This window comes from Pongo abelii, chromosome 10 (genome assembly GCF_028885655.2).
Source record: "Pongo abelii isolate AG06213 chromosome 10, NHGRI_mPonAbe1-v2.0_pri, whole genome shotgun sequence".
Classification (NCBI taxonomy): domain Eukaryota; kingdom Metazoa; phylum Chordata; class Mammalia; order Primates; family Hominidae; genus Pongo; species Pongo abelii.
Genome location: NC_071995.2, coordinates 1,186,154 through 1,210,919, shown reverse-complemented (window position 1 = coordinate 1,210,919; position 24,766 = coordinate 1,186,154). Strand labels below are relative to the sequence as shown.

Below are 24,766 nucleotides of genomic sequence, written 5' to 3'. Positions count from 1 at the left end.
TGTTTAATTTCATGCCTTCATTTTCTTCTCCCGTTTCTTACCCATTAAGTTCTAACTATATGTTAACCTATGCTTTAAAAATGCAGATACTCCATACACCTTGCTTTTAGAATGTGAAAAAGTCAAGAACATTCAGAAGCAAAAGCTGCAAACTTTAGTGAAATAACAATATTTGTATAAAATATCACCTTTGGACAAGAGAAGCTGACCTAACAGTGAATAATCTTCCTTAAAATACTGAGTTAAAGGTTAAGCGCTCCATCCACAGGCCTTGTTCTGCTGAAAAACACCTACCTTTAACATTATTAAAACCTCAGTACTCATACACTGGAGGCAAAGATTTTGTTATTTTGTATTTCATACATGTCATAGTAAAACATGTAAGATTACAAAACCATGCAGATAATCATATTCCTATAGAAATCAACATTTTCACCACATAACCTATTTAATGAGAAAGTAAAGACTAAGACAAGTTTTTTTCCTTATTCAATAAGCAACAAAACATATTTAGTCCCTTAAAATGGTTTCAAAAAATATTAAAGGGGCAAACACACATACTTAGGAAAGCTCTGATTCAAAGTACCTTGAGCAAAAGAGAAACGTTTATGTAAATTTTGTTAAATGCTTTGTGGAAGAAACAGAGGTACTTTAGAGATTAAGTCCTCTACCAATTTCTTTTGTTTCAGGTTTCATCAGTTGTCAAAATTCAGTTACTAAGCATGGCCTTTACAAAAGACTCTATTGGCAGATACATATTTTAATGTGTTAGCAAAACTGTACCCTAAACTGGTGCGGCTAAAAGCCACACCATGGTGGAAATAAAAGCAAAGAGAAGAAGTCATGAATGAATTAACTCACTAGGAACAAAACAAGGTAAAAGCAGCAGAAATGCAAACACTTTCCAAAGTCTCAGGAAAAATTTTGGTCTTAAATAAGCCTTTCTGTTTTGTAGTCATCTCAATATACTTTAGAGAGGAATCATTTAAAAAAAAAAAAAAACAACCTAGAGTGCCTATTTCGGGAAGGGAGAGATGAGAAGGTTAAGTATATTCATTTATCTATAGGGTGATAAAAATGTCATTCACACAAAAGCCAGAAAAAAAACTATCAACTGGGACTTTCTGGCAACACTTGGCTAGGTCACTCACTGGCTTGGATGAGTGGCTCCGGACTATTCCAGGATGCTAAAGACAGTAAGAAGCATCAGGGAGAAAAGAAGAAAGAAAAGTACAGAAAATGGTTTTAAGAGTAGGATAATCAAGAGAAAGAGAATTAACGGTTAAAAAAAAAATGGTGAAAAAAACAGCTTCAATAAAAAAATCAGAGTACAGAAATAAATATTTCACTCTACAAGGAAAAAAAAAGAATTACACATTTTTTAAATTCTGATAACTCAAGGCTGAGCATAGTGGCCTTGCTCCCAGCAGTTTGGGAGGCCATTGCAGAAGGATCTCTTGAGGCAGGGGTTTGAGACCAGCCTAGGCAACATGGCAAGACCCCTCTATTTAAAAAAAAACAAAAGGCCAGGTGTGCTGGCTCATGCCTGTAATCCCAGCACTTTGGGAGGCCGAGGCGGGTGGATCATGAAGTCAGGAGTTCGCGACCAGCCTGGTCAAAATAGTGAACTCCATCTCTACTAAAAATACAAAAATTAGCCGGGCGCAGCGGCATGTGCCTGTAAACCCAGCTACTCTGGAGGCTGAGGCAGGAGAATCACCTGAGCCCAGGAGGCAGAGGTTGCAGTGAGCCGAGACTGCGCCACTGCACTCCAACCTGGGCAACAGAGTGAGACTCCACCTCAAAATTAACTTAGCCAGGTGTTGTGGCATGGGTCTGTAGTCCCAGCTCTTCGAGAGGATGAGGCAGGAAGATCACTTAAACCTAGAAGTTTGAAGTCACAGTAAACTACGATTACGCCACTGCACTCCAGCCTGGACGACAGAGCAAGACCCTGTCTCTAAAAAACAAAGAAAAAAAGACAAAAAAATCTGATATCTCAAAAGTTGAGTTTCGATCCTTTCCTTAATAAATTCTGAGGCTATTGTCTCATGCTGAAGACATGGAATGCCAATATTCAGATACAGGATATACATTCTTAAGCTATAAATAGGTCAAAAATGACTCCAATTATCATTACCTCAAGACCAGTCATTTCCTACTCCAAACAAAACAGAGAAGAAATCTACTTTAAAAATTTCAATGATAAGCACAGGCTTTTGAATAAATGTAAATTAGAACACTAATAATATACCAGTAATAGTTTCCAAGAAGAAAATATGCCAAATAATCCTTCATGTAAATCTACACATAAGCTATAAACCAAAAAATAGACCCTAATGTAGAAGGTAAAGATAACAAAATTCTAGGCCCAATAAGTTGCTAAGAAAAATTAAAAATATAACAAATTAAAAAAACTTTCTGACAATATGTGCCCTGTCTTTTCAAAAAATGCTAGGAAATTAACATTCTCCAAAATGAGATAAAATCTGAAACGGGATATTTAACAATTGTTCTGAGTCTCCGATCTTACTACATATGTTAAATTAGAAAATATGCTCCCACTTATTCTTTTTTTTTTTTGTGAGATGGAGTCTTGCTCTGTCGCCCAGGCTGGAGTGCAGTGGCACGATCTTGGCTCAATGCAACCTCCGCCTCCTGGGTTCAAGTGATTCTCCTGCCTCAGCCTCCTGAGTAGCTGGGATTACAGGCCTGCGCCATCAAGCCTGGCTAATTTTTTTGTGCTTTTAGTAGAGATGGGGTTTTGCCATGTTGGTCAAGCTGGTCTCGAACTCCTGACCTCGTGATCTGCCCGCCTCGGCCTCCCAAAGTGCTGGGATTACAGGCGTGAGCCACCGTTTTTTCTTTTTTTAAGAGATGGGGTCTCACTCTGTGGCACAGGCTGATGTCCAACTCCTGATCAAGTAATCCTCCCACCTCAACCTCCCAAGTAGCTGGAATTACAGGCACGAGTTACCGCACCTGGCAGAAGTCTGATTCTAATGGAAGAAAAATATCAGGTAACTGAGATTTTTACACTCTGGTCTCATATTTTACCCACAAGGGAGTTGCATATTTTAATCTTTCTCTGAACTGTCAATTTTCAAAGATTTAGGGATTATCTTGAATAAAATAAAGTAGGATAAGAATGCTAAGATAATTAATTCAGGTATACATGGTATTTTAAAGTTTGGGGGATTATTATTCCATTGGTAAATTATTCCCTATAAACATGCTAAGGTTATCTACTACGCTCTTATTTAAAGCAAAGCAAAAAAATGTGAAAATTTTTCTTTAACCTTTTTCAATTGTGATTCCATTTTCAGACACTCCTCCTTCTTCTGCTCCAAAGCAATCTCTAGTGTCTTAAGCCGTGAGTCCTTTTTCAGTCCTGAGGATGCCAGAGAAGAAGCATGCTCTTTCAGATCCAAAAGTGAAGCCTAAAAGAAGGAACACACATCTAGAATAAATAATTATAAACAAAATAGAGGTTTAAAATTTTAAATTTATCGTGGTAGCTGTAATTTCCTTTCCATTACCAAATGCTGACATATTTTCATTTCAAGGAAATTCATTCATGAAATATAAAACAATATTAGCTCTAGCTTTCAACTCTTAACAAATAAGATGGATTCTCAAGAAATACCCATTCAACAGTGATGTAAAGAGTTCTGTCAATACAAAATAAACCAAAGTAGATCAAGCTTTGTGAATGTAAGTAGTCAAACCTCAGTAGCTACATTAACTTAAACAGAAAACATTTTTCGGCCAGATACCTGTAAACCCAGCATTTTGGGAGGCTGAGACAGGGGGATCACTTGAGGCCAGGAGTTCAAGATCAGCCTGGGCAACATAGCAAGACCCTGTCTTCACAAAAAAAATTTTTTTAACTTAGCTGGGCATGGTAGTGCACACGTATAGTCCTAGCTACGTGGAAGACTGAAATAGGAAGATCCCTTGGGCCCAGGAGTTCAAGACTGCAGTGAGCTATGATAATGCCACTGCACTCCAGCCTGGACAACAGAGTGAGACACAGTCTCTTAAAAGAAAAAAAAAATCACATTTTTCCCTATTAAAAGAAAAATTCTATTAGGAATTTAAACTTCAATAACATTGCCTAAAGATATTAGAAAGAAAATCCAGAGAAAGATGCTAAAGCTCATGCATTATCATCATCTGATTACATAGCATGAGGCATCTTTGCTATTTAGGTCATATTAACAGGACTCTCCAAAAACAAGATCAAAGTATATTAAGTCACCTAATTTAATAGCTGTTGTGTTCTTTGATAGTTGCTATACATAAAATTTCCTCCTTTTGCATATTCCTTTTATCTGTCAACTTTCTTATCTTTAGCACACTATTTCTCCAAATGTAACTGAGCTTCAGTTACTTTAGGTCTATAAAAATATTAGTAAGTAAAAAACCAACATAAAACAAAGTGAGTAATACTTAGAAAATGAATGAACCAATCCGCTATGTCTCTGCAAAGCTTTCTGAAATATTCTTTAAGGTATTCACAAAAGCCTGCTAAAAGAATATTAAGAAAATTTTCCATCGAATACTTTTTTACATGCATTATGTAAACACCAACAACATACAGACACACGCAATGATTAAGCAAACAAACTAATTCCATTTTAGGGAGCTTAACCTCTTTCTCTGAAAGGTCGCCTTGCAACAGGCTGACTTTTTCCTTCAAGTCTTTAAGATCTTTTTTGTAGTTATCAATTTCCTCTTGCTTCTCTCGCTCATCTCTGTCCCTCTGCTCCTTTAAGCGTTCAATTGTCCGCTCCTGATGAGAGAATATATCAACATGTAAAGAAATTCCTTTTTGCACTTATATGACTGTAACTCTGCTTTTAGCAGAATTCCAAACTTCTATATTCAAAAGACAATGGTAAGTTTTTAAAGAATCCACCTTTTTTTTTTTGAGACAGAGTTTCGCTCTTGTTGCCTAGGCTGGAGTGCAATGGCACGATCTTGGCTCACCACAACCTCTGCCTCTCGGGTTCAAGCGTTTCTCCTGCCTCAGCCTCCCAATTAGCTTGGATTACAGGCATGCGCCACCACGCCTGGCTAATTTTGTATTTTTAGTAGAGACAGGGTTTCTCCATGTTGGTCAGGCTGGTCTTGAACTCCCGACCTCAGATGATCCACCCGCCTCGGCCTCCCAAAGTGCTGGGATTACAGGTGTGAGCCATTGTGCCTGGCCAGAATACACTTTTTAAATAATTCATCCTTCTTATTCGTCTTGCCATAACAAGGATGTAGGTTCATTCATTTGAATCCCAAGGTTTCTTTTCTTATAATCTCAACTAGTATTTGATATCACTAAAGTATTCTTTTGGAGTATTTCCGTTTATTCAATTTCCGGGTAACTAAAAGCTTATATATACACCCTAAGGACAATAACTAACAAATATTTCTTCTCTATATATTATTCACATGTTGCCCACAAGGCAATGGAAACAACTCACAACTCACACACCAAAAAAGGGGGGAATGGGAAAGATTTTGATATATTGAGCTTAAAATATAAAGGAAGGTAAAGAAAAGAGAAATCATCAAAACTTTCTGTCAACAGATACTCAAGAAGTTTGAAAATCAGAGCAATTTAGCCAGGTGCAGGGGCTCATGCCTGTAATCCCAACACTCTGGGAGGCCGAGGTGGGTGGATCACTTGAGGTCAGGAGTTCAAAACCAGTCTGGCCAACATGGCAAAACCCCATCTCTACAAAAAATACAAAAAATTAGTTGGGCACGGTGGCTCATGCTTGTAATCCCAGCTACTCGGGAGGCTGAGGCAGGAGAATCGCTTGAACTTGGGAGGTGGAATTTGCAGTGAGACAAGATCACGCCACTGCACTCCAGCCCGGGCACAGAGTGAGACTCCATCTAAAAAAAATGTTTCCCTTCACACTACATATGTCAGCAATAGCACACAGCAGCTCTTTTCCCTTGTGCCCACAGGGATTTCTTTGGTATTCTATATCCAGTCTTAGATTAATGAGAAAGCAGAAAACGTGTGTGGAGAGTCGGGGCCAGCCACTCACTTTCTCTGCAAGGGCCTCCTCCAAAGTTGTCAAGGCAGTGTCAGTGTTGGTGGTGTCAGCCTGCAAGGATTTGACCCGTTCTTTCAAGCTGCTCATCTGCTTTTCCTTGTCTCTAAGCTGCTCTTGAAGATTTTCAATCTAAATGTACATAAATATTTAAGGGAAAAGAGAGGACGTTTATAAAAAAAAAAATAGCACAATCAAAATCATTTCAATTTGAAAACAGATAGCTCAGGGTTGTCTGTGTGTGCATTCTGTAGAAATCATTTAATCCTAAGAGTTTCAGAATTACATGCAAAACCTTAAATTTGTAGGCAAATTAAATTTGTAGGAATTTGTAGGCAAAACAAAAAAAAGGTACACACATGTATGGACACACACACACACACACACACACACACACACACACATACACAAATCCCTAACAAAATAAGAAAAGTAGCTAGCAGAAAAGATCCAGTATAGAGATGGCCATGTAGAGAGGAAAGTCATGAGGACTAGGATTACTTCTAAAATGACATTGTAAATGCCAAGAGGGATTTCTTCACAAAGAATAAAGGGAGGACAGAGGATAGAGCAGCTAAACAGTGAGAAAGACAAATCAACTATATAAAGAAAAGGCTGTTCTTAAAGGCTAGTGTTATGTTAGTTTTACACCATCTTTTATCTACGCAGCAAACATTTTCTTAGCCATTCGTTCATATATACTTACATGCATTCACTTACTTATATCATCTTTTATCTAAGCAGCAAACATTTTTGTGGCCATTCATTCATATACACTTACATGCATTCATTTACTCAAAAAACATTTGTTGAATTCTGTATTACATGCCAGACACTACGGATATAAAGAAAAATGAATAGACTCATTTTTATTCTACTATGAGATGGTAAGAAAATGCATCATTATACAGCTGAAGCCAAGCTATAAAACAGTTTGTGTGCCAACCTAAGGAGCACAGATTTTATTCTAGAGAGATGGAAGCCATTAGAGATTTTTAAGCACAGAAATGGTCTGGCCAGTCCTGTACTTTAAATAAATAACAGTGCCAGCGTTGGCAGTATCAGCGTGCAAGGATTTGACCCATTCTTTCAATGAAAATTTAAGAGGACTCGCATATAGACATGGAAAACCATTAGGGTTTGTATCAGTTCAGGTAAGGTTATGGGGACTCAACATACTATGAGATAACACTGTGGAAATAGCATGTTATCACTCAAGTACAACAAGCAGCATGTTATCACTCAAGTACAAGGAGACTCAAGTACAATAAAAAATTATTATTCAAGTATAATAAAAAAAATCAAGCAAACTATGAGGAAATTCTAAGGAGCTATCCTTAATAAGCTAAAGGAAAATTATAAATAAACCAACTACTCACAAAGTTCATTCATTCACTATATACACACGAGTTCAAATTCCCACCATAGATCAGGCACTTTTCAGTTGCTGAGGAAACCGAGTAATGAAAACAGACCAAATCCCTGCCTTCATGGAGCTTACATTCTAGTAAGGTAGACAAATGAATGATGCAGGGAGGGAATGAGTGATTGAACAAATGAATGAATCAATATAGCATACGGCAGAGATAAGTTCTATGGAGAAAAATGAAGCAAGAGAATATAATCACCATCTCCTCTTGAGCTGATATTAGAACTACCTGATTTTTCTACATGGTTTTCAAAATGCAAGATAAACGTTATCTCCTCTAGGAATAGTTTGTTGCCCTCACCTTCATGAGAAAAACCTGATCATTGTCTGTACTCCATTAATGATACATATACATGTATATATTACATATAAATACACACTCCTCCATTATTCCATTTATCTATATATCGATCACACATCTCCATTCCTCTATCAATCATTATAGCACTGATTAGTGTATGTAACCATATGTAATTCTTTGTTTTATACATGTCTCCACAAGTAGACATGGATCCTGCCCCTCCACCTGTTTTGTACCTTCCTATATGGTACATCTCAGATCATAGTAAACATTAATAAATAAATGAATAAAATATAAGTTTGGGCTTCCATAAACTATATTCAGGGATTCACAAAAACTCCTGCCAATAACGGAATTACAAAACAATCCTGGATCCAATTGTCAGGTAGTTTCTTACATTAATAAACTTAGTACAAGCTCTTTAGGAACCTCTCTAGAGTCGAGAAGAACTCGACAGGCAGAACAAAAGAGCTAAGAAAGAGATTTGGTAAGTTTAGAATAGGGTACGTGAATATGCTGAAGCTTACGTTTTCACTTGTTAACAAAGAAATAATCATATGGGTGAACCACTGAATTGCCCAGTAAGAGACCAAAGCCTATTGTAAGAACCGAGTTCATCCGAGATGGAAAGCATTAGTCTTCCCTTGATTTAATCAGACACTACTATTGAAATCTCATACGGATCAACACTTAGGTAAACTCATAACCATTAAAGAGAATTTTGCCACTCAAAAATTCAGTACTCCATATACAGGTATACCTGGATTTCTTACGCTTTGCTTTATTGCTCTTCACAGATACTGGTTTTTTACTAACTGAAGGTTTGTGGGAACCCTGCGTCGAGCAAGTCTATCAGCACTACTTTTCAAGAGCTTTCTAACTTGGTGTCTCTGTCACATTTTGGTAATTCCTGCAATATTTCTTTTTCATTATTATTTTATCTATTATGGTGATCTGTGATCAGTGATCTTTGATGATATTATTGTAATTTATCTGGGGTGCCATGAACTCTGCCCGTATGAGATGGTGAACTTAAGAAATGTTGCATGTGTTCTGACTGTTCCACTGATCAGTCATTCTCTCTTCTCTCTCCCTCTGTGTCAGCCTTCCTATTCCTTGAAACACAACTACATTGAAATTAGGCCAATTCATAACCCAACAATGGCCTCTAAATAGTCAAGGAGAAGGAAAAGTCGCACGTCTCTCACTTTTGGTCAAAATTTAGAAATGATTAAGTCAAATGCTACATGCAGAGTTTGAAAAGTAAAAAAGATTAAGCTTAGTGAGGAAGGCATGTCAAAAGCCAAGACAGGCTGAAAGCTAGGTCTCTGGAACCAAACAGTTAAGTTACTGAAGGAAATCAAAAGTGCCACTCCAGTGAACACACAAAAAAAGAAATCAACCTTATTGCTGATATGGAAAAAGTTTGCTGGTTTGGATACAGGATCAAACCAGCCACAGCATGACTCAAGCCAAAGCCTAATCCAGAGCAAGGCCCTAACTCTCTTCATTTCAATGAAGATTGGGAGAGGTGAAGAAGCTAAAGGAGAAAAGTTTCAAGCTAGCAGAGGTTGGTTCATGAGGTTTAAGGAAAGAAGCCGTCTCCATAATATTAAAGTATAAAGTAAAGCAGCAAGTGCTGATGGAGAAGCTGCAGCATGTTATCCAGGTCTAGCTAAGACAATCAATGAAGATGGCTACAACAATGAATTTTCAATGTATTTGGTTGGTGCAAAAGTAACGGCAGTTTTGCCATTGAAGTTACTTCTGCACCAACCTAATAGATGAAACAGCCTTTTATTGGCAAAAGATGCCATCTAGAACTTTCATAGCTAGAGAGGATAAGTCAATGTCTGGCTTCAAAGCTTCAAACATTAGCTGGGTGTGGTGGTCCATGCCTGTAATCCCAGCTATTCAGGAGGCTGAGACGGGAGAACTGCTTGAACCTGAAAGGCAGAGGTTGCAGTGAGCCAAGTTCATGCCACTGCACTCCAGCCTGGGCAACGAAGCAAGACTCCGTCTCAAAAACAAAAAAAGAAAAGAAAAGAAAAAAAAAAAAAAACAAAGAAAACAAAGCTTCAAAGAAGAGGATGACTCTCTTGTTAGGGGATAATGCAGCTGGTGACTGAAAGTTGAGGCCAGTGTTCATTTATCATTCTGAAAATCCTAGGGCCCGTAAGAATTATGGTAAATCTACTCTGCCTATGCTTTATAAACGGAACAATGAAGCCTCGATCACAGCCCATCTGTTTACAACATGGTGTACTTGGTGTATTAAACCCACTGTGGAGACCTACTGCTCAGAAAAAAAGATTCCTTTCAAAATATTACTGCTCACTGACAATGCATCTGGTCACCCTAGAGCTCTGATAGAGAGGTACAAGGAGATTCATGTTTTTCTTATGCCTGCTAATACAACATCCATTCTGCACCTCATGGATCAAGGAGTCATTTTGATTTCTAGTCTTACTAGTTAAGAAATACATTTTGTAAGGCCATAGTTGGTGATTCCTCTGATGGATCTGGGCAAAGTAAATTGAAAACTTTTTGGAAAGGATTCACCATTCCTGATGTCATTAAGAACATTTGTGATTCACAAGAGGAGGTCAAAATATCAACATTAACAGGAGATTGGAAGAAGTTGATTCCAATCCTCACGGATAACTTTGACAGACTCAAGACTTCAGTAGAAGTAGTCACTAAAGATGTGGAAATAGCAAGAGAACCAGAATTAGAAGTGGAGCCTGATGCTGTGACTGAACTGCTGCAACTTCATGAAAAAATTTGAACAGATGGGCCAGGAGCAGTGGCTCACACCTGTAATCCCAGCACTTTGGGAGGCCGAGGCAGGCAGATCACTTGAGGTCAGGAGTTCAAGACCAGCCTGGCCAACAAGGAAAAACGCCATCTCTACTGAAAACACAAAAAGTTAGCCAGGCGTGGTGGTGGGCACCTGTAACTCCAGCTACTCGGGAGGCTCAGGCAGAAGAATCACTTGAACCTGGGAGGCAGAGGTTGCAGTGAACCAAGATCACGCCATTGCACTCCAGCCCGGGCAACAATAGCAAAACTCTGTCTCAAAAAAAATAAAAAATAAATAAAAAAAATTTGAACAGATGTGGAGCTGCTTCTTCTGAATGAGTAATAAGAGTGGTTTTGGTTTTTTTTTTTTTTTTTGAGACAGAATCTACTCTTGGTGAAGATGCTGTGAACACTGCTGAAATGACAACAAAATATGTAGAATATTAATAAACTTAGTTGATAAAGCAGTGCCAAGGGTTGAGAGGATTGACTCTAATTTTGAAAGAAATTCTACTGTGGGTAAAATGCTATCAAATAGCACTGCATGATTCAGAGAAATCTTTTTTGAAAGGACAAGTCAACTGATGCAGCAAACTTCATTGATGTCTTACTTTAAGAAACTGCCACAGCCACCCCAACCTTCAGCAACTACCACCCTGATCAGTCAGCAGCCACCAACACAGAGGCAAGATATTCCACTAGCAAGAATATTATGAGTTGCTGAAGGCTCGGAAAATCATTAGCATATTTTGCAATAAAGTATTTTTAAATTAAATTATGTACATTTTCAGATATAATGCTATTGCATACTTAATAAACTACAATATAGTATAAACATAACTTTTTATATGCTCTGGGACGCCAAAAAATTTGTGTGACTCGTTTTATTGTGGTGGTCTGGAACTGAATCTGCAATATCTCCAAGGTATACCTGTATACACAGAACACAATGTCTTGGTGTTTACATGTTTAACCAGCTGTGCAGGTCATTCCAGTTGCTAACATATAGGTCTTATACAAAGAAAAGCTATGGTCATGCTGTTGATTAGACTTTCTTGTCAAGAAAGGGCAATACAAGAAACATTATTTAAAATGAAATTTCACAGAACCAACCAAGTTTTACATACAAGAAGACAGATTTGTTTTATGAGCCTACCTAATACACAAACACCCCTTACATACATAATAAGGATAATACCCTTCTTTCTACTCCATCATCTGCATCTACGGAGAAATTAAGGAATTAAAATGTTAACAACTTCACTTTTATACCTTATATGTAGTTAAACTATTAAAGGAATCCATTATTCTTTGCTAGTAAACACTTCTGCTGATATACTCAGGTGCAGAAGCTGCTGAAACAGGTAAAATCCCGTCAGCAAGTTCTCGGCAAGCTACTTTCTTTTTCAATTACCCACTCTAGACAGACTGACTGTTGAGTCGGAGTGAAAAGGGATGGCTATTCTTAGACTCTTATTTACTTCTAAAAGAGGAGAAACAAACATTCCATAGTGAAAGGATCTCACAAAATAAAAAAAGAATAGTGGACACTAATATTACCTCCTCTGGGCAAGCTGCCATCAGTGAGGAAGACCTGAAATAGACACAGATGGGTGCAAACCAGCTGTGTAAGCACCGAACAAACCCAAAACACGCAGGGGGTGGGAGGTGGGTGTGTCAGGTGAAATGTGTGCCCATAAAAATACTTCTCTTTCCGTTTATCCAGCATCATGATGGGTAACAGCTGAGCCCCACTGAATCCAGCATCATGATGGATAACAGCTGAGCCACATTGAATCCAGCATCATGATGGATAACAGGTGAGCCCCACTGAATCCAGCATCATGATGGATAACAGCTGAGCCCCACTGAAGGCTCCCGTGACATATCCTCACTTTCGTTGTGATCAAGGACCTCGGTTTATATGTGTCACTAACCAGCTGAAGAATGAATGTTACCACATTATTCTTGTCATTATTCTCTTCTTTTTCACCAAGCTAATGTTGAGGTTATAAATGTTGTTTACTATGATAGTCCCATATCATATTATTTCAGTATGTATTATGCCATTTTTATAAAATATTCAGCAGAGATCCTATTCTATACTAAGTTCAAGTACCCATAGGATCTGAAATATAAGATTTATAAGCAGCTTTGAACAGCCAAGAGAAAAACTGGATCCATTATGCACATACTAGAACATAAAGATAAAAATGATTGTTCAGAATCACGTTAGCAGAAAAATACCCTTTTAAATATGCTCGGAATATCCAGTTTTTAAAAACTCTCCATTGTTTAGGACTACAAACCACAGAACACCTAAAATACAGTAACAAGAATAACAATTCTAACAGTGGTGGTGGGGAGGTAGATTACAGGAGCAGCCAACACTTAAAAACTCTCCATTGTTTAGGACTACAAACCACAGAACCCCTAAAATAGAATAACAAGAACAACAATTCTAACAGTGGTGGTGGGGAGGTAGATTACAGGAGCAGCCAACACTTAAAAACATGCCAGATGCTGATGCAAGGACTTTATATGTAACAATGATTTAAGCATCACTACAGGACTATGGGAAAATCACTAGGCAGTCTAGCTCCAGAATCTACTCTAAATTACCACCCTATAAATAATATGTTCTATGGTGAAAAACTGAAAAAGTAATCACATAAAGCATCTTTCCATAAATGATTTCTTATGATTATAGTGTTTATTAATATACTATATCATTACTACGATCATGTACTTAAAATGTACCCCCTACTGAAGCAAAGAATAAAACAAACCCCCAAAGAATGAGGTACCAAACCACTGCAAATGGAAAAGTACATCCTTCATGGATGAAACATGTATCTAATCACCATACACTAAAGCTACTGGGCAGAGCCAAAGATGCTTGACGTTAAGGATTTCAGGACCACGACGTTATTAAAATAATCTGTTTAGCCTAACTTTCAAGGTTAAAGGAAGCTAGTTTATTTACAGACAGATGGACCAAGGAGGACCTGACAATAAAACACTTAAAAGGTTTTTCTTCTGTTACATAAATTAGTTTTAAAATTGAAAATTAATAATTGTTACAGAAAAGGATACATTTTATAATCCCATGGGATTTTTTTTGTATAAACTCTCCCTGACATAGAACGAAATCACTACCTATTAGCACGTATTCAATTTCTGTACAAGCAAAATTTCATAGTGATCAAAGGAACTGGCATTTATTCTACACATCTGTGCCGTCAATGATAATAGAAGGGGGGTGATATCAAACAGGTTTATATATACAGTTTACTATCATAGATAATTATCATTATTGAGTAGTAAACTCAAGAAATACATATTTGTTTGTTCTGTTTTTGAGACAGGGTCTTGCTCTGTCACCAAGGCTGAAGTGTGACAGTGTAATTGCTGCTCACTGCATCCTTGAACTCCTGAGCACGAGTAATCCTCCAGTCTCAGCCTCCGGAGTAGCTGAGACTACACATGCATGCCACCACACCCAGCCAATTTTTAATTTTTGTAGAGATGAAGTATTGCAACATTGCCCAGGCTGGTGTCAAACTCCCGGCCTCAAGTGATGCTCCCACCTTGGCCTCTCAAAGCATTGGGATTACAGATGTGAGTCACTGTACCCAGCCCAAGGAAGAAATATTTTTAAATTAACTGTTTGGAGAAAGACGACATTATTCCTTAAAATGACCTCTGTAATCATGGTACAGTTCTGTTTACTAGGGTGGAAAGAAACAGAAATAAAATAGTTATTTTATATAGAGGCTTTCTTGTCCTCATACAATTTTTATTTTAACAAGAAAGAAAAACTGATAAAATCAGAGGAAGTCTAATGCTGACTGCAATGCTACACAGTGAATTCATCAAATCTGTATACTAATTCCACGTTGGCACAGATTTATTGATATCTTTTATCAGCACTGCCCAGTTGTCGGGAGCTATCATGTTTCGGTCTGGGTGATTTATTTCTAGTCAAGTGGAACTCATTACTGTGCCTTTGAGGCCCAAATCACTGGGCAAACGCAGAAGAGACTTCCTCTAGGACACGGTTCTGAGGACAAGACAGCTCAAAACACTTCTTGCAATCAATCACCTGGCTCACTTTAAATATCATTTAAAGGAAAGGAACATTTTTCAGGGTGCCTCCACCGCTCTTTTAAGTAGCCATCAGCATCAAATTTATTGTATGAAGTCAGTTATTCAAAAAGGCTCTGATCTTTACTTTCTTGGTTAATAATACCTTTCAGTATTGATGGCAGAAACACAGTCTGGATGAACTGGTCATAATCAGTTGGCAAAGAGGGATCTATAGTAATTAATAGTGAATTTTTCCTTTTCAGGTTCTAAGTCCCCTGATTTCTAGTCAACAGTTTGTCCACCATCAGACACTCGGACAAAATGTACAAACAAGGCAAAACTATAATTTACCCCCCCCCCACCCCCCGCCAAAAAAAAGAGTGTTTTGCCCAGACTATTTTGTTGACATCTAAATTTTGCTTCTCCACTTGCTTCCAGTGATGAGAAGCTGCAAGACTGACAAAACTATAAGACACTCTAAGCAATGTTTTAAATTCAGTTTGGGTTTTTAAAAGTTTTCATATCAGTATTCTCAATTACTGCTGGTCCTCAGTAAGCCCAGCAAAGATGTCGGGCAGCAACTAACATTTCCTTGGTTGGGTTTCCCTGTCAGTTGTGCTGTTCTCTCATAGCACAGATTATGGAGTGAATTATTGCAATGGATGACTAGTTACGTGGCATTGAACAAATTGCTTAATCTTTCTCATCACTTTAACTGTGAAACAAAAGACTAGTAATATCTCTTTCAATTATAAAATATAACAATATTCTTCTAAGGAAGATGAGAACATTTAAAAAGTAATAAACTTCACCAGAATACTACTATATTTTATCTATAAAACTGTTCAAATTTAATTATACAGGAATGGTATAGCCCTTAAGAAAATATATTTTCAGAGTCCACTGCTCCAGGTAGATTTTATTAATTGCTGGTAGGAAAGAAAGTTCCTTGACAGATTTGCTGATGGTACAGATCATGGAACTAGGGGCCTCCTGCATTAGAACAACTGGATAAAATGACACAAAAGCTGGTAAGACCAAAGGTCACTGCCAGTCAAGATCTGCCTGGTAGATAATTATGGAAAATAGCTCAAACCCTTCTTTTTATATCTAGTCGGCATATATAAAAAATTGACAGACCTCCCTGTGCTAAAATTGCTCAAAAGACAAAGAGGGCACATAAATCCACAATGGCAATCCTTCTGTGGCAGTAGCAAGGATGAGATTTCACTGAGGCCCTCAATTCACATCATCGATGTGAATGGCTTCCCTCGAAGTTGTTCAGTTGTACAGTGGCTGTCTAGGTAGCCTAGTCTCAGTTCACTACATTTTAGTGATGAGAGATCCAATATTTTTTTAAAAACTAAAGCAGGCACAAGAGGCTTAATTTTTTAAAAAATCCATTGTATTGTAATAATTTAAAAATTGGGAATAATTAAACACATAACAATAAAAGGCTAGCCAAATTAAATATGGTCTATCCACTGGGTGGAAAGAATATTATACCATTACAGCTCATATTCTTGAGAATTAAGGATACAAAAACTTGTTTATTATTATATACTATTACATGAATAAGACAGGTCACCAAAAAGTATGTGTAATATTATACCAATTTCAAGTGAGAAGTTTATTTTTACATAGATTTTTTTCTTTTTATAGCTTTTCCATACTTTTCATATATTTAGAATAGACATCTATAATTTTAATGATAATGACAAAACCAAATATTTTCTAAATACAGTCCAAGAAATCTTAGCAAAAGGAGACTCTCTTATCATATTCACTTGTCAACATAGAAAATCTCTAGGGGTTTCTCTGGGGCATGTAAGCCAACTGTATTATTTAACCCATACCTTTCACAAGTTCATAATGTGTAACCAAACAAATCAAGCTTTCAGAGATTTGGGGAGTTTTCTTCAATGCCAAAGAAAGACTGAGAGACACAAATAAATTCAAAGAAACCAAGACTTTCAAAAACTACTTGAATATAAGGTCTGAAGGAAATATGATGAGATGTTTCACTTATTTTTAATTTAAATTCAAGTTCACCTCATTGAATTTTTATTTTCGCCAGGTCTACTTTTATGGGTTGAAAGATGCTAACATGTACTAATATCCTACCCTATATTCTACCCAAGACTGGGTTTCCCAGAAAGCAGACCCCGAGATAGACATTATTATGCAAGAAGTTTATTAGAGGGTGCTCTTTGGGATCAGTGTCAGTAGAAAGGAAGAGAAAAATCAGGATTGTACAGAGGGAGCAATTCAGCTGCCATGAAGTCCCAAAGGATTCTGACAACCCCATGAGGAGCTCTGAAGCTGTTGTCCCAAGTAGGGGGAAGGAATTCAAACCACGGCACCTCATAAGGATCAATCACTGGATGTCCATGGGAGGGGGCATGCCCTCGGGCAAGGTCATGTCTTTAGCCAAGACAATCTCTAGGGAAAGTTGAGGGCTTTCTGTTGATAACACTTCCAGTGATCTGGGGGAATAAGTCCTTCAACACTCAGGAGAGATCTAGGTTGCATCGATCATCGCAGCATCCACCATACCCAACAGTTATACTCTTTCTAGTTAAATTATAATTAACATGAAATTGTAGTTGCCATGAATTTCTGTTGTATTTGAACCATATACACATTTTATGATTTTGTAAAACCTAGAAAACAGTGTATATCACCAACTTGGTTGTTCCATAGATGGTGAGTGTTTTTATTTATTTTTTTCTTCACCATGTCATGGTGAAAGGTGGGTGTTTTAATCAGAAGTTCATGGATAAACTTTAAGGTGTATATTATATCCCAGTTCATACAAATGAACTATGCACACTTTTACCTGGGGAAAGCCCATAGCTTTCATCAGACTGTCAAAAGCATAAGAGAAGTTACAAATCATTAATTGGTGGCATTCTTTTCAAGAATCCAGAATGTTGTTTAAAATGACCAGTCACAGCCGGTGCGATGGCTCACGCCTGTAATCCCAGCACTTTGGGAGGCCGAGGTGGGCAGATTATCTGAGGTCAGGAGTTTGAGAGCAGCCTGGCCAACATGGCAAAACCCCATCTCTACTAAAAATACAAAAAAATTTGCTAGGTGTGGTGGTGGGCACCTGTAATCCCAGCTACTCGGGAGGCTGAGGCAGGAGAATAGCTTGAACCTGGGAGGCGAAGCCTGCAGTGAGCTAAGATTGTGCCACTGCACTCCAGCCTGGGCGACAAAAGCGAGACTCCTCCTCCAAAAAAAAAAAAAAGACCAGTCACTTCATTTAAAGTTGTTTGCTTAGCTGCTTTATAAAAGTGCCAAATTTGGCCAGTGCAGTGGCTCACACCTGTAATCCCAGCACTTCAGGAGGCTGAGGCGGGTAGATCACTTGATGCCAGGAGTTTGAGACCAGCCTAAGTAATACGGCAAAACCCATCTCTACTACAAAAAGTATTAACAATCAGCCAGGCATGGTGGTGTACAACTGTAGTCTTAGTTCCTTGCAGCACTGAGGTAGGAGGATCACCTGAGCCCAGGAAGTTGAGGCTGCAGTGAGCCATGATCGCACCACTACACGGCAGCCTGGGCAACAGAATGAGACCGTCTCAAAAAAAATAAAAATACCAAATTTGCTGTGTATAAGGCAGAGTGCAGCCTGAATGGGATGCAAGGAAACAAATCCAAATGTCAGTTCCTTACCTATATGCAATGTATATAAGAAGCCCAAAGGCTGACAGGGTGCGGTGACTCACGCCTGCAATCCCAGCACTTGGGGTGGCCAAGGTGGGTGGATCACGAGGTCAGGAGATCAGGAACATCCTGGCCAACATGGTGAAACCCTGTCTGTACTAAAAATACAAAAATTAGCAGGGTGTGGTGGCGTGCGCCTGTAGTCCTGGGTACTAAGGAGGCTGAGGCAGGAGAACTGCTTGAACCCAAGAGGCAGAGGTTGCAGTGAGCTGAGATCACACCACTGCAGTCCATCCTGGGCAACAGAGCGAGATCTCAAAAAAAAAAAAAAAAAAAAAAAAAAGAAAAGAAAAGAAAAAAGAAGCCCAAAGATCTTATAGAATTTTGCAAATTTTTCTCTGTAAAATTACATGATTTTTCTAACCTGAAAAACTCCATTAGGAAAAAAAAATCATTAGGAGAAAAAATTGAGGAAGTCTGACAATTACAGGAAGATAAAACAGATAAAGAACAAAATACATGTCTGATTCTTGAAGCTATTTTCTGGTTAGGATATACATACTGGTGTAGCAGGAAAAAGGAAGAGCACAAAAGGCTGCTTCATCAGAGTCTGATTTAGTAACTTCTTCACGTGGTTAGTTACTTCAATTTCTCAACTAGAGTTGACAGATACCTGGGCATCTAATCAAACAGCCATTCCCACAGATGAGAATGCAATGTAAGAGAATTAATGTCAAGTTATAAGCACTTTTTAAGCAGAAGAAAATATTGACTCTGCTTTAAAACTGTGAGCAGGCACTTTTCCCTAAATCCTTTGTCTTTTTCTAGATATGTGTCTGTATATTTATTACTCTGACAAGTTCCTGCTACAGGATCTCCTGAGAAACAACTAAGAACAATCTTCGTCAGAAGGGGGATCTGACTCTTACTTATTGACTTGTTAATTATCATTTTTCAAGTTTAAAATGTGTGCTCGGTCAAAACACTCAACTAGAACTTGCAAGACTCTGAGAACATTAATGTGGTGTACTACAACAGATGAGAAAGGACACAGATAAGCACAGATCCTCAAATTATTCACTAAGTTACTTAAAAGCCCATATAAATAATATTTAAGCCCAAATAAATAATGTTTAATAAGTCAAAATTATTTCCATGATGTAAAAATATTACAATATAAGCCTTTGCATATGTCCATTTATATTACACCTTAGCACCTGAAAATTAAGCATTTATCCAAAGGCTATATTCTCTCAGGTCCACTTCTATTGTCTCCATAATAATGCTGATAGAACAAGTTTCTACATTCATCCAGCTGAAAAACACAAAGCTATTTAAAAACACATCTATCTTTACCCAGCAATGCAAGGCTAGTTTCAAAATACAAAAATCAATCAATATAATGTACCACATTAACAGAATACAGGAGAAAAACCAAACGATCATCTCAATAGATACAGAAAAAGAATTTTATAAAATCCAACATCTTTTTATGATAAAAACATGCAACAAGCTAGGAATGGGAGGGAATTCTCAACCTGATAACCAGCATCTATGAAAAACCCACAGTCAACATCATACTTCAAGGAGAAGACTGAAAGCCTTCTGCATTTGTCCATTTTCATGCTGCTGATAAAGACATATCTGAGACTGGGAAGAAAAAGAGGTTTAATGGACTTACAGTCGCACATGAAACGGGAGGCCTCACAATCATGGTGGAAGGCAAGCCACCATGTGACTTGCTTGGAAGGCACCAGGCAAAGACAGAGACAGCTGGTGCAGGGGAACTCCTCTTTATAAAACCATCAGATCTCGCGAGACTTATCCACTATTGCAAGAACAGTACGAGAAAGACCCACCCCATGATGCAATTGCCTCCCACTGGGTCCTTCCCACAATACAGGGGAATTGTGGTTATTACAATTCAAGATGAGATATGGGTGGGGACACAGCCAAACCACATCATTCCGACCCAGCCCCTCCCAAATCTCATGTCTTCACATTTCAAAACCAATCATGCCTTCCCAACAGTCCCCCAAAGCCTTAACTCATTTCAGCATTAGCTCAAAAGTTCACAGTCAAAGGTCTCATCCAGTATAGGCAAATCCATAGAGACAAAAAGGAGGTTAGCGGTTGTCAGAGGATGAGGGGTTGTAATTGCCAGCAGGTGTGAGTTTCTTTCTGAAGTGATGAAAATTGGACAGTGATGATGGTTGCACAACATTGTAAATATTCTGAAAACCACTGAATCATATAGTTTAAAATGGTAAATTTTTTTTTTTTTTTACAGAAAATAGGCTTTAATGATTCTAGCAGAATGCAAAAATACAGAAATAAAAGTGAAATCTATGTTTTTTGTTTTTTTAATTTTTCTTTTATTATTATTATTATTATTATTATTATAATACTTTAAGTTTCAGGGTACATGTGCACAACGTGCAGGTTTGTTACATATGTATACATGTGCCATGCTGGTGTGCTGCACCCATTAACTCGTCATTTAGCATTAGGTATATCTCCTAATGCTATCCCACCCCCCTCCCCCTACCCCACAACAGTCCCCAGAGTGTGATGTTCCCCTTCCTGTGTCCATGTGTTCTCATTGTTCAATTCCCATCTATGAGTGAGAACATGCGGTGTTTGGTTTTTCATCCTTGCGTTAGTTTACTGAGAATGATGATTTCCAATTTCATCCATGTCCCTATAAAGGACATGAACTCATCATTTTTTATGGCTGCATAGTATTCCATGGTGTATATGTGCCACATTTTCTTAATCCAGTCTATCACTGTTGGACATTTGGGTTGGTTCCAAGTCTTTGCTATTGTGAATAGTGCCGCAATAAACATACATGTGCATGTGTCTTTATAGCAGCATGATTTATAGTCCTTTGGGTATATATCCAGTAATGGGATGGCTAGGTCAAATGGTATTTCTAGTTCTAGATCCCTGAGGAATCGCCACACTGACTTCCACGATGGTTGAACTAGTTTTTATGATCTGTGAATTCTATCTCGATTGGAAAAAAATTCCATCCAAATTAACCCCTCAGTGCTAGGTCAAAGCAGTATCCATCAACGAAGTGTGAAAACACTCTAAGTTCTGAGATGTATCTTGCTTTATCCCCCTCAAATAACACAAAAGAGTTTAGCCATGTTTATTTCTTCTTAATGTTCTTAAAAATTCTCGCCAGGCACAGTGGCTCACGCCTGTAATCCCAGCACTTTGGAAGGCCGAGACGGGCGGATTACGAGATCAGGAGATCAAGACCATCTTGGCTAACATGGTGAAACCCCGTCTCTACTAAAAATACAAAAAATTAGCCAGGCGTGGTGGCGGGCGCCTGTAGTCCCAGCTACTCGGGAGGCTGAGGCAGGAGAATGGCAGGAACCCGGGAGACGGAGCTTGCAGTGAGCTGAGATGGTGCCACTGCACTCCAGCCTGGGCGACAGAGCAAGACTCCACCTCAGAAATTAACATAACATAACATAACATAACATAACATAACATAACATAACATAACATAACATAACATAACATAACAAGGGCAGGTTCTGTGACTACTATGACCAACAGAATACAACAGAAGCGACCTGCTACTTCCAAGCCACTTTCAAGAATAACCCTTCACTGACCAAGCAGCTTCTGCTTCTAACATCTATAAATCTGGAAGCAGCTTCCATATTAGAAGTGTGACTACTCTCCCCATGCCACAAGGAACCCAAGGCACCTGCAGTAGCTGGGGCAAAAGACACCATGTAGGCCAGACATGGTGGCTCAGGCCCGTAATCCAGCACTTCAGGAGGCCACGACGGGCGGATCACTTGAGGCCAGGAGTTTGAGACTAGCCTGATCAACATGGCAAAACCCCGTCTCTACTAAAAATAAAAAAATTAGCCAGGTGTGGTGGTGCACGCCCGTAATCTCAGCTACTAGGGAGGCTGAGGCATGAGAATTGCTTGAACCCAGGAGGTGGAGATTGCAGTGAGCTGAGATTGTGCCAGTGCACTCCAGCCGGGGTGACAGAGTGAGACTCTATCTCAAAAAATAAAAATAAAGAAAATAAAAATAAAAACCACCATGTAGACAGAGGCTAAGCAGCAAAGATAGAATATATGCAAGTGAATTGGCCATCTTGGTAGGAGATCATCCAATCATAGACACTTCCAGGTGAAAACACACAAATCAAGAACAAACTACCTATGTGAGCCATTCTGGAATTCCTGATTCACAAATAAATAAGCAAAATAAAATGGTTGTTTATGCCACTGCATTTTAGGGCAGTTATTATGCAGCAATAGAGTTTGCTAGATCTATCATAATACATCAATTTTTATTGTTGTTTTAATCACTTATGTCTGAAGTTTATTATTTCTAGATTATCACAATGTAGGGATGAGGGGGTATTTTGTTGTTTTGTAGTATTTTTTGAAGACAGTGTTCTGGAAGTGGAAGGAATACTGCTAAGGAACATATAATTAAAAGATTTACATTATAACAAGGTAAAAAAAACCCCTCCCTTTCTAAGAGAATAATTATTCAATAATTATAAAATATCACTTCTATAGGATCAGCATCATTTATAACCAGAAACCTGTTGACATATAGAAGTTAAATCATACTTTGCAAGTTAAACTCTCCACTTCCTTAAGGTTTACTTTTAAAAAGGGAGGGGAAAAAAGTTGTATGAAGCAAATAAATTTACACAGAGTATATTTCCTTAGCTACCAGTAAAAATATAATCATCAAATCAAACTTCATTTACTGTGCATTTTTGCAATAAAATGACATTTCAAGAGTTTAACTATACATATTCTCCATCAACAAAGAGCTGCAAAGTGAGTTCTATTAGACAATTATAAGTAAAGGAAAGAAAAGGAAAAAATTCTAATATCTAACTAAATTATGTTTCAGACGTAAAGTTCAATTAGGCCTGACACAGTCTTCTCTAAACTTAGCGTGTTTCACAGCTGGGTTAAGATTTAAAATAATAACATTCAGAAAATATAGGAATTGATCCTTATTAAAAATAAAAAGGCACAATTTTAAAAATTAAATATTTTCTCAGAATATATTAGTAAATACTGTCTTTAATTAAAAAAACAACAACCTTACTCTCCTATCCGATTTTATGATATGGAAAAAGTGAAGAAACTAACAACTGTCTTATCCAAGACTTCACAGAAAACAAACAGAACATACAAAGGACGTATTCTTTCTGACCTCCTACCCAAAACAAAATAGAAGAGACTTAAAGAACCAACTAGGACAAAAAAAAAAAAAAAAAAAAAAAAAACACCTATATATCAATTGGCTTTCTGCTCCTGCTAAATCTAAAACTCTAAATATCAAAACCTAGGAAACTGGAGATGCAAGCAAAACGAAATAAACAGAAGTTACAGAAGCATGGAAGGGAATGTTGATAGCATCTGTGTAAGCAAATTAAACTCCAAGCTACATTATCATTTATAATCAATCAAGCAAGAAGCTGTATAATTTTAACACAGATTTTGAATGCAGCTCAGATTCAAATGCTCAATTACATTTTCCAGGTCAATGATTTATTATAAAGATAAGAAATTTACTGTAACACAAAACTACTTTAAACCCTAGGGGAGAACCCTGGGAAGGAGGAGCCCAATACTAATCCCATTGTACAGCACGCTTGGCCATCTGCTATTGTCTCATTTCATTCTCTAAGCACAGGGTTACCCTAATGCATACAAATATGTATACTACCTAGAAAGCAAGGAAGACTATGGGTGGACAGTGGTGGCCCGGACAGAACCACAGACAGTCCACAGTATGTGACTAACTTATAACCCAGCGATTACCATAACTGCCATTGTGCTCAGAAGAAAAAATTTCTTTTAAGTATATCTAGATAAATGCCAAAATAACATAGTTTTTCAGTACTGCTCCCTAAATATTACAATATTTAAATATTACTTAAATATACAATTATAATATTCATGAAAGAAATGATTAGAGAATGCAGACACCAAAGAACAAGAAAAGAATAAATGTAGTGTTACCTTATTCTTCTTCCTTAGGGAACAAGTGTCTGAATCAAGAAGCAAAGTACAGAATTTAAGGCTTTTTTGTACAGAATTAAGGCATCTCTACAGGGATACCTAAAGTTCTACCTTAAAAGTTATACCACAATATCCCACTGAAGATAAATTTCTAAAGTTTTTGATTGAAAATCTTCTGGGACAGAGGAAAGAAAAACTCAACTCAACTGCTTCCTAAATTAACAGGTCAATAAAGATGACTACATTCACTGAAATCTTTCTCATTATGTAAAAATTGGGTATAATTTTCCCATGGAGCAAGTGATTTCAGAGTTCGTAATAAGACAGAAATGGCTTCATATGCAGAGTTCTACCAGAAATTTTTAAGAGCGTA

General features: G+C 37.8%; 1 protein-coding gene across 28 annotated transcripts in view; it reads right to left on the bottom strand.

Moving 5' to 3' along the window:
* ERC1 (ELKS/RAB6-interacting/CAST family member 1) overlaps positions 1 to 24,766 on the bottom strand; it is a 511,501-nt gene that overhangs the window by 321,673 nt on the left and 165,062 nt on the right. For all 28 annotated transcript variants that reach the window (XM_054527822.2, XM_063711693.1, XM_063711688.1 and 25 more), the window contains 3 exons: positions 6,057 to 6,194; positions 4,655 to 4,795; positions 3,300 to 3,440 (listed from right to left, as the gene is read on the bottom strand). In XM_054527822.2, coding sequence (XP_054383797.1) covers positions 3,300 to 3,440; positions 4,655 to 4,795; positions 6,057 to 6,194 — 420 coding nt within the window. The remainder of the gene's footprint in view (positions 1 to 3,299; positions 3,441 to 4,654; positions 4,796 to 6,056; positions 6,195 to 24,766) is intronic.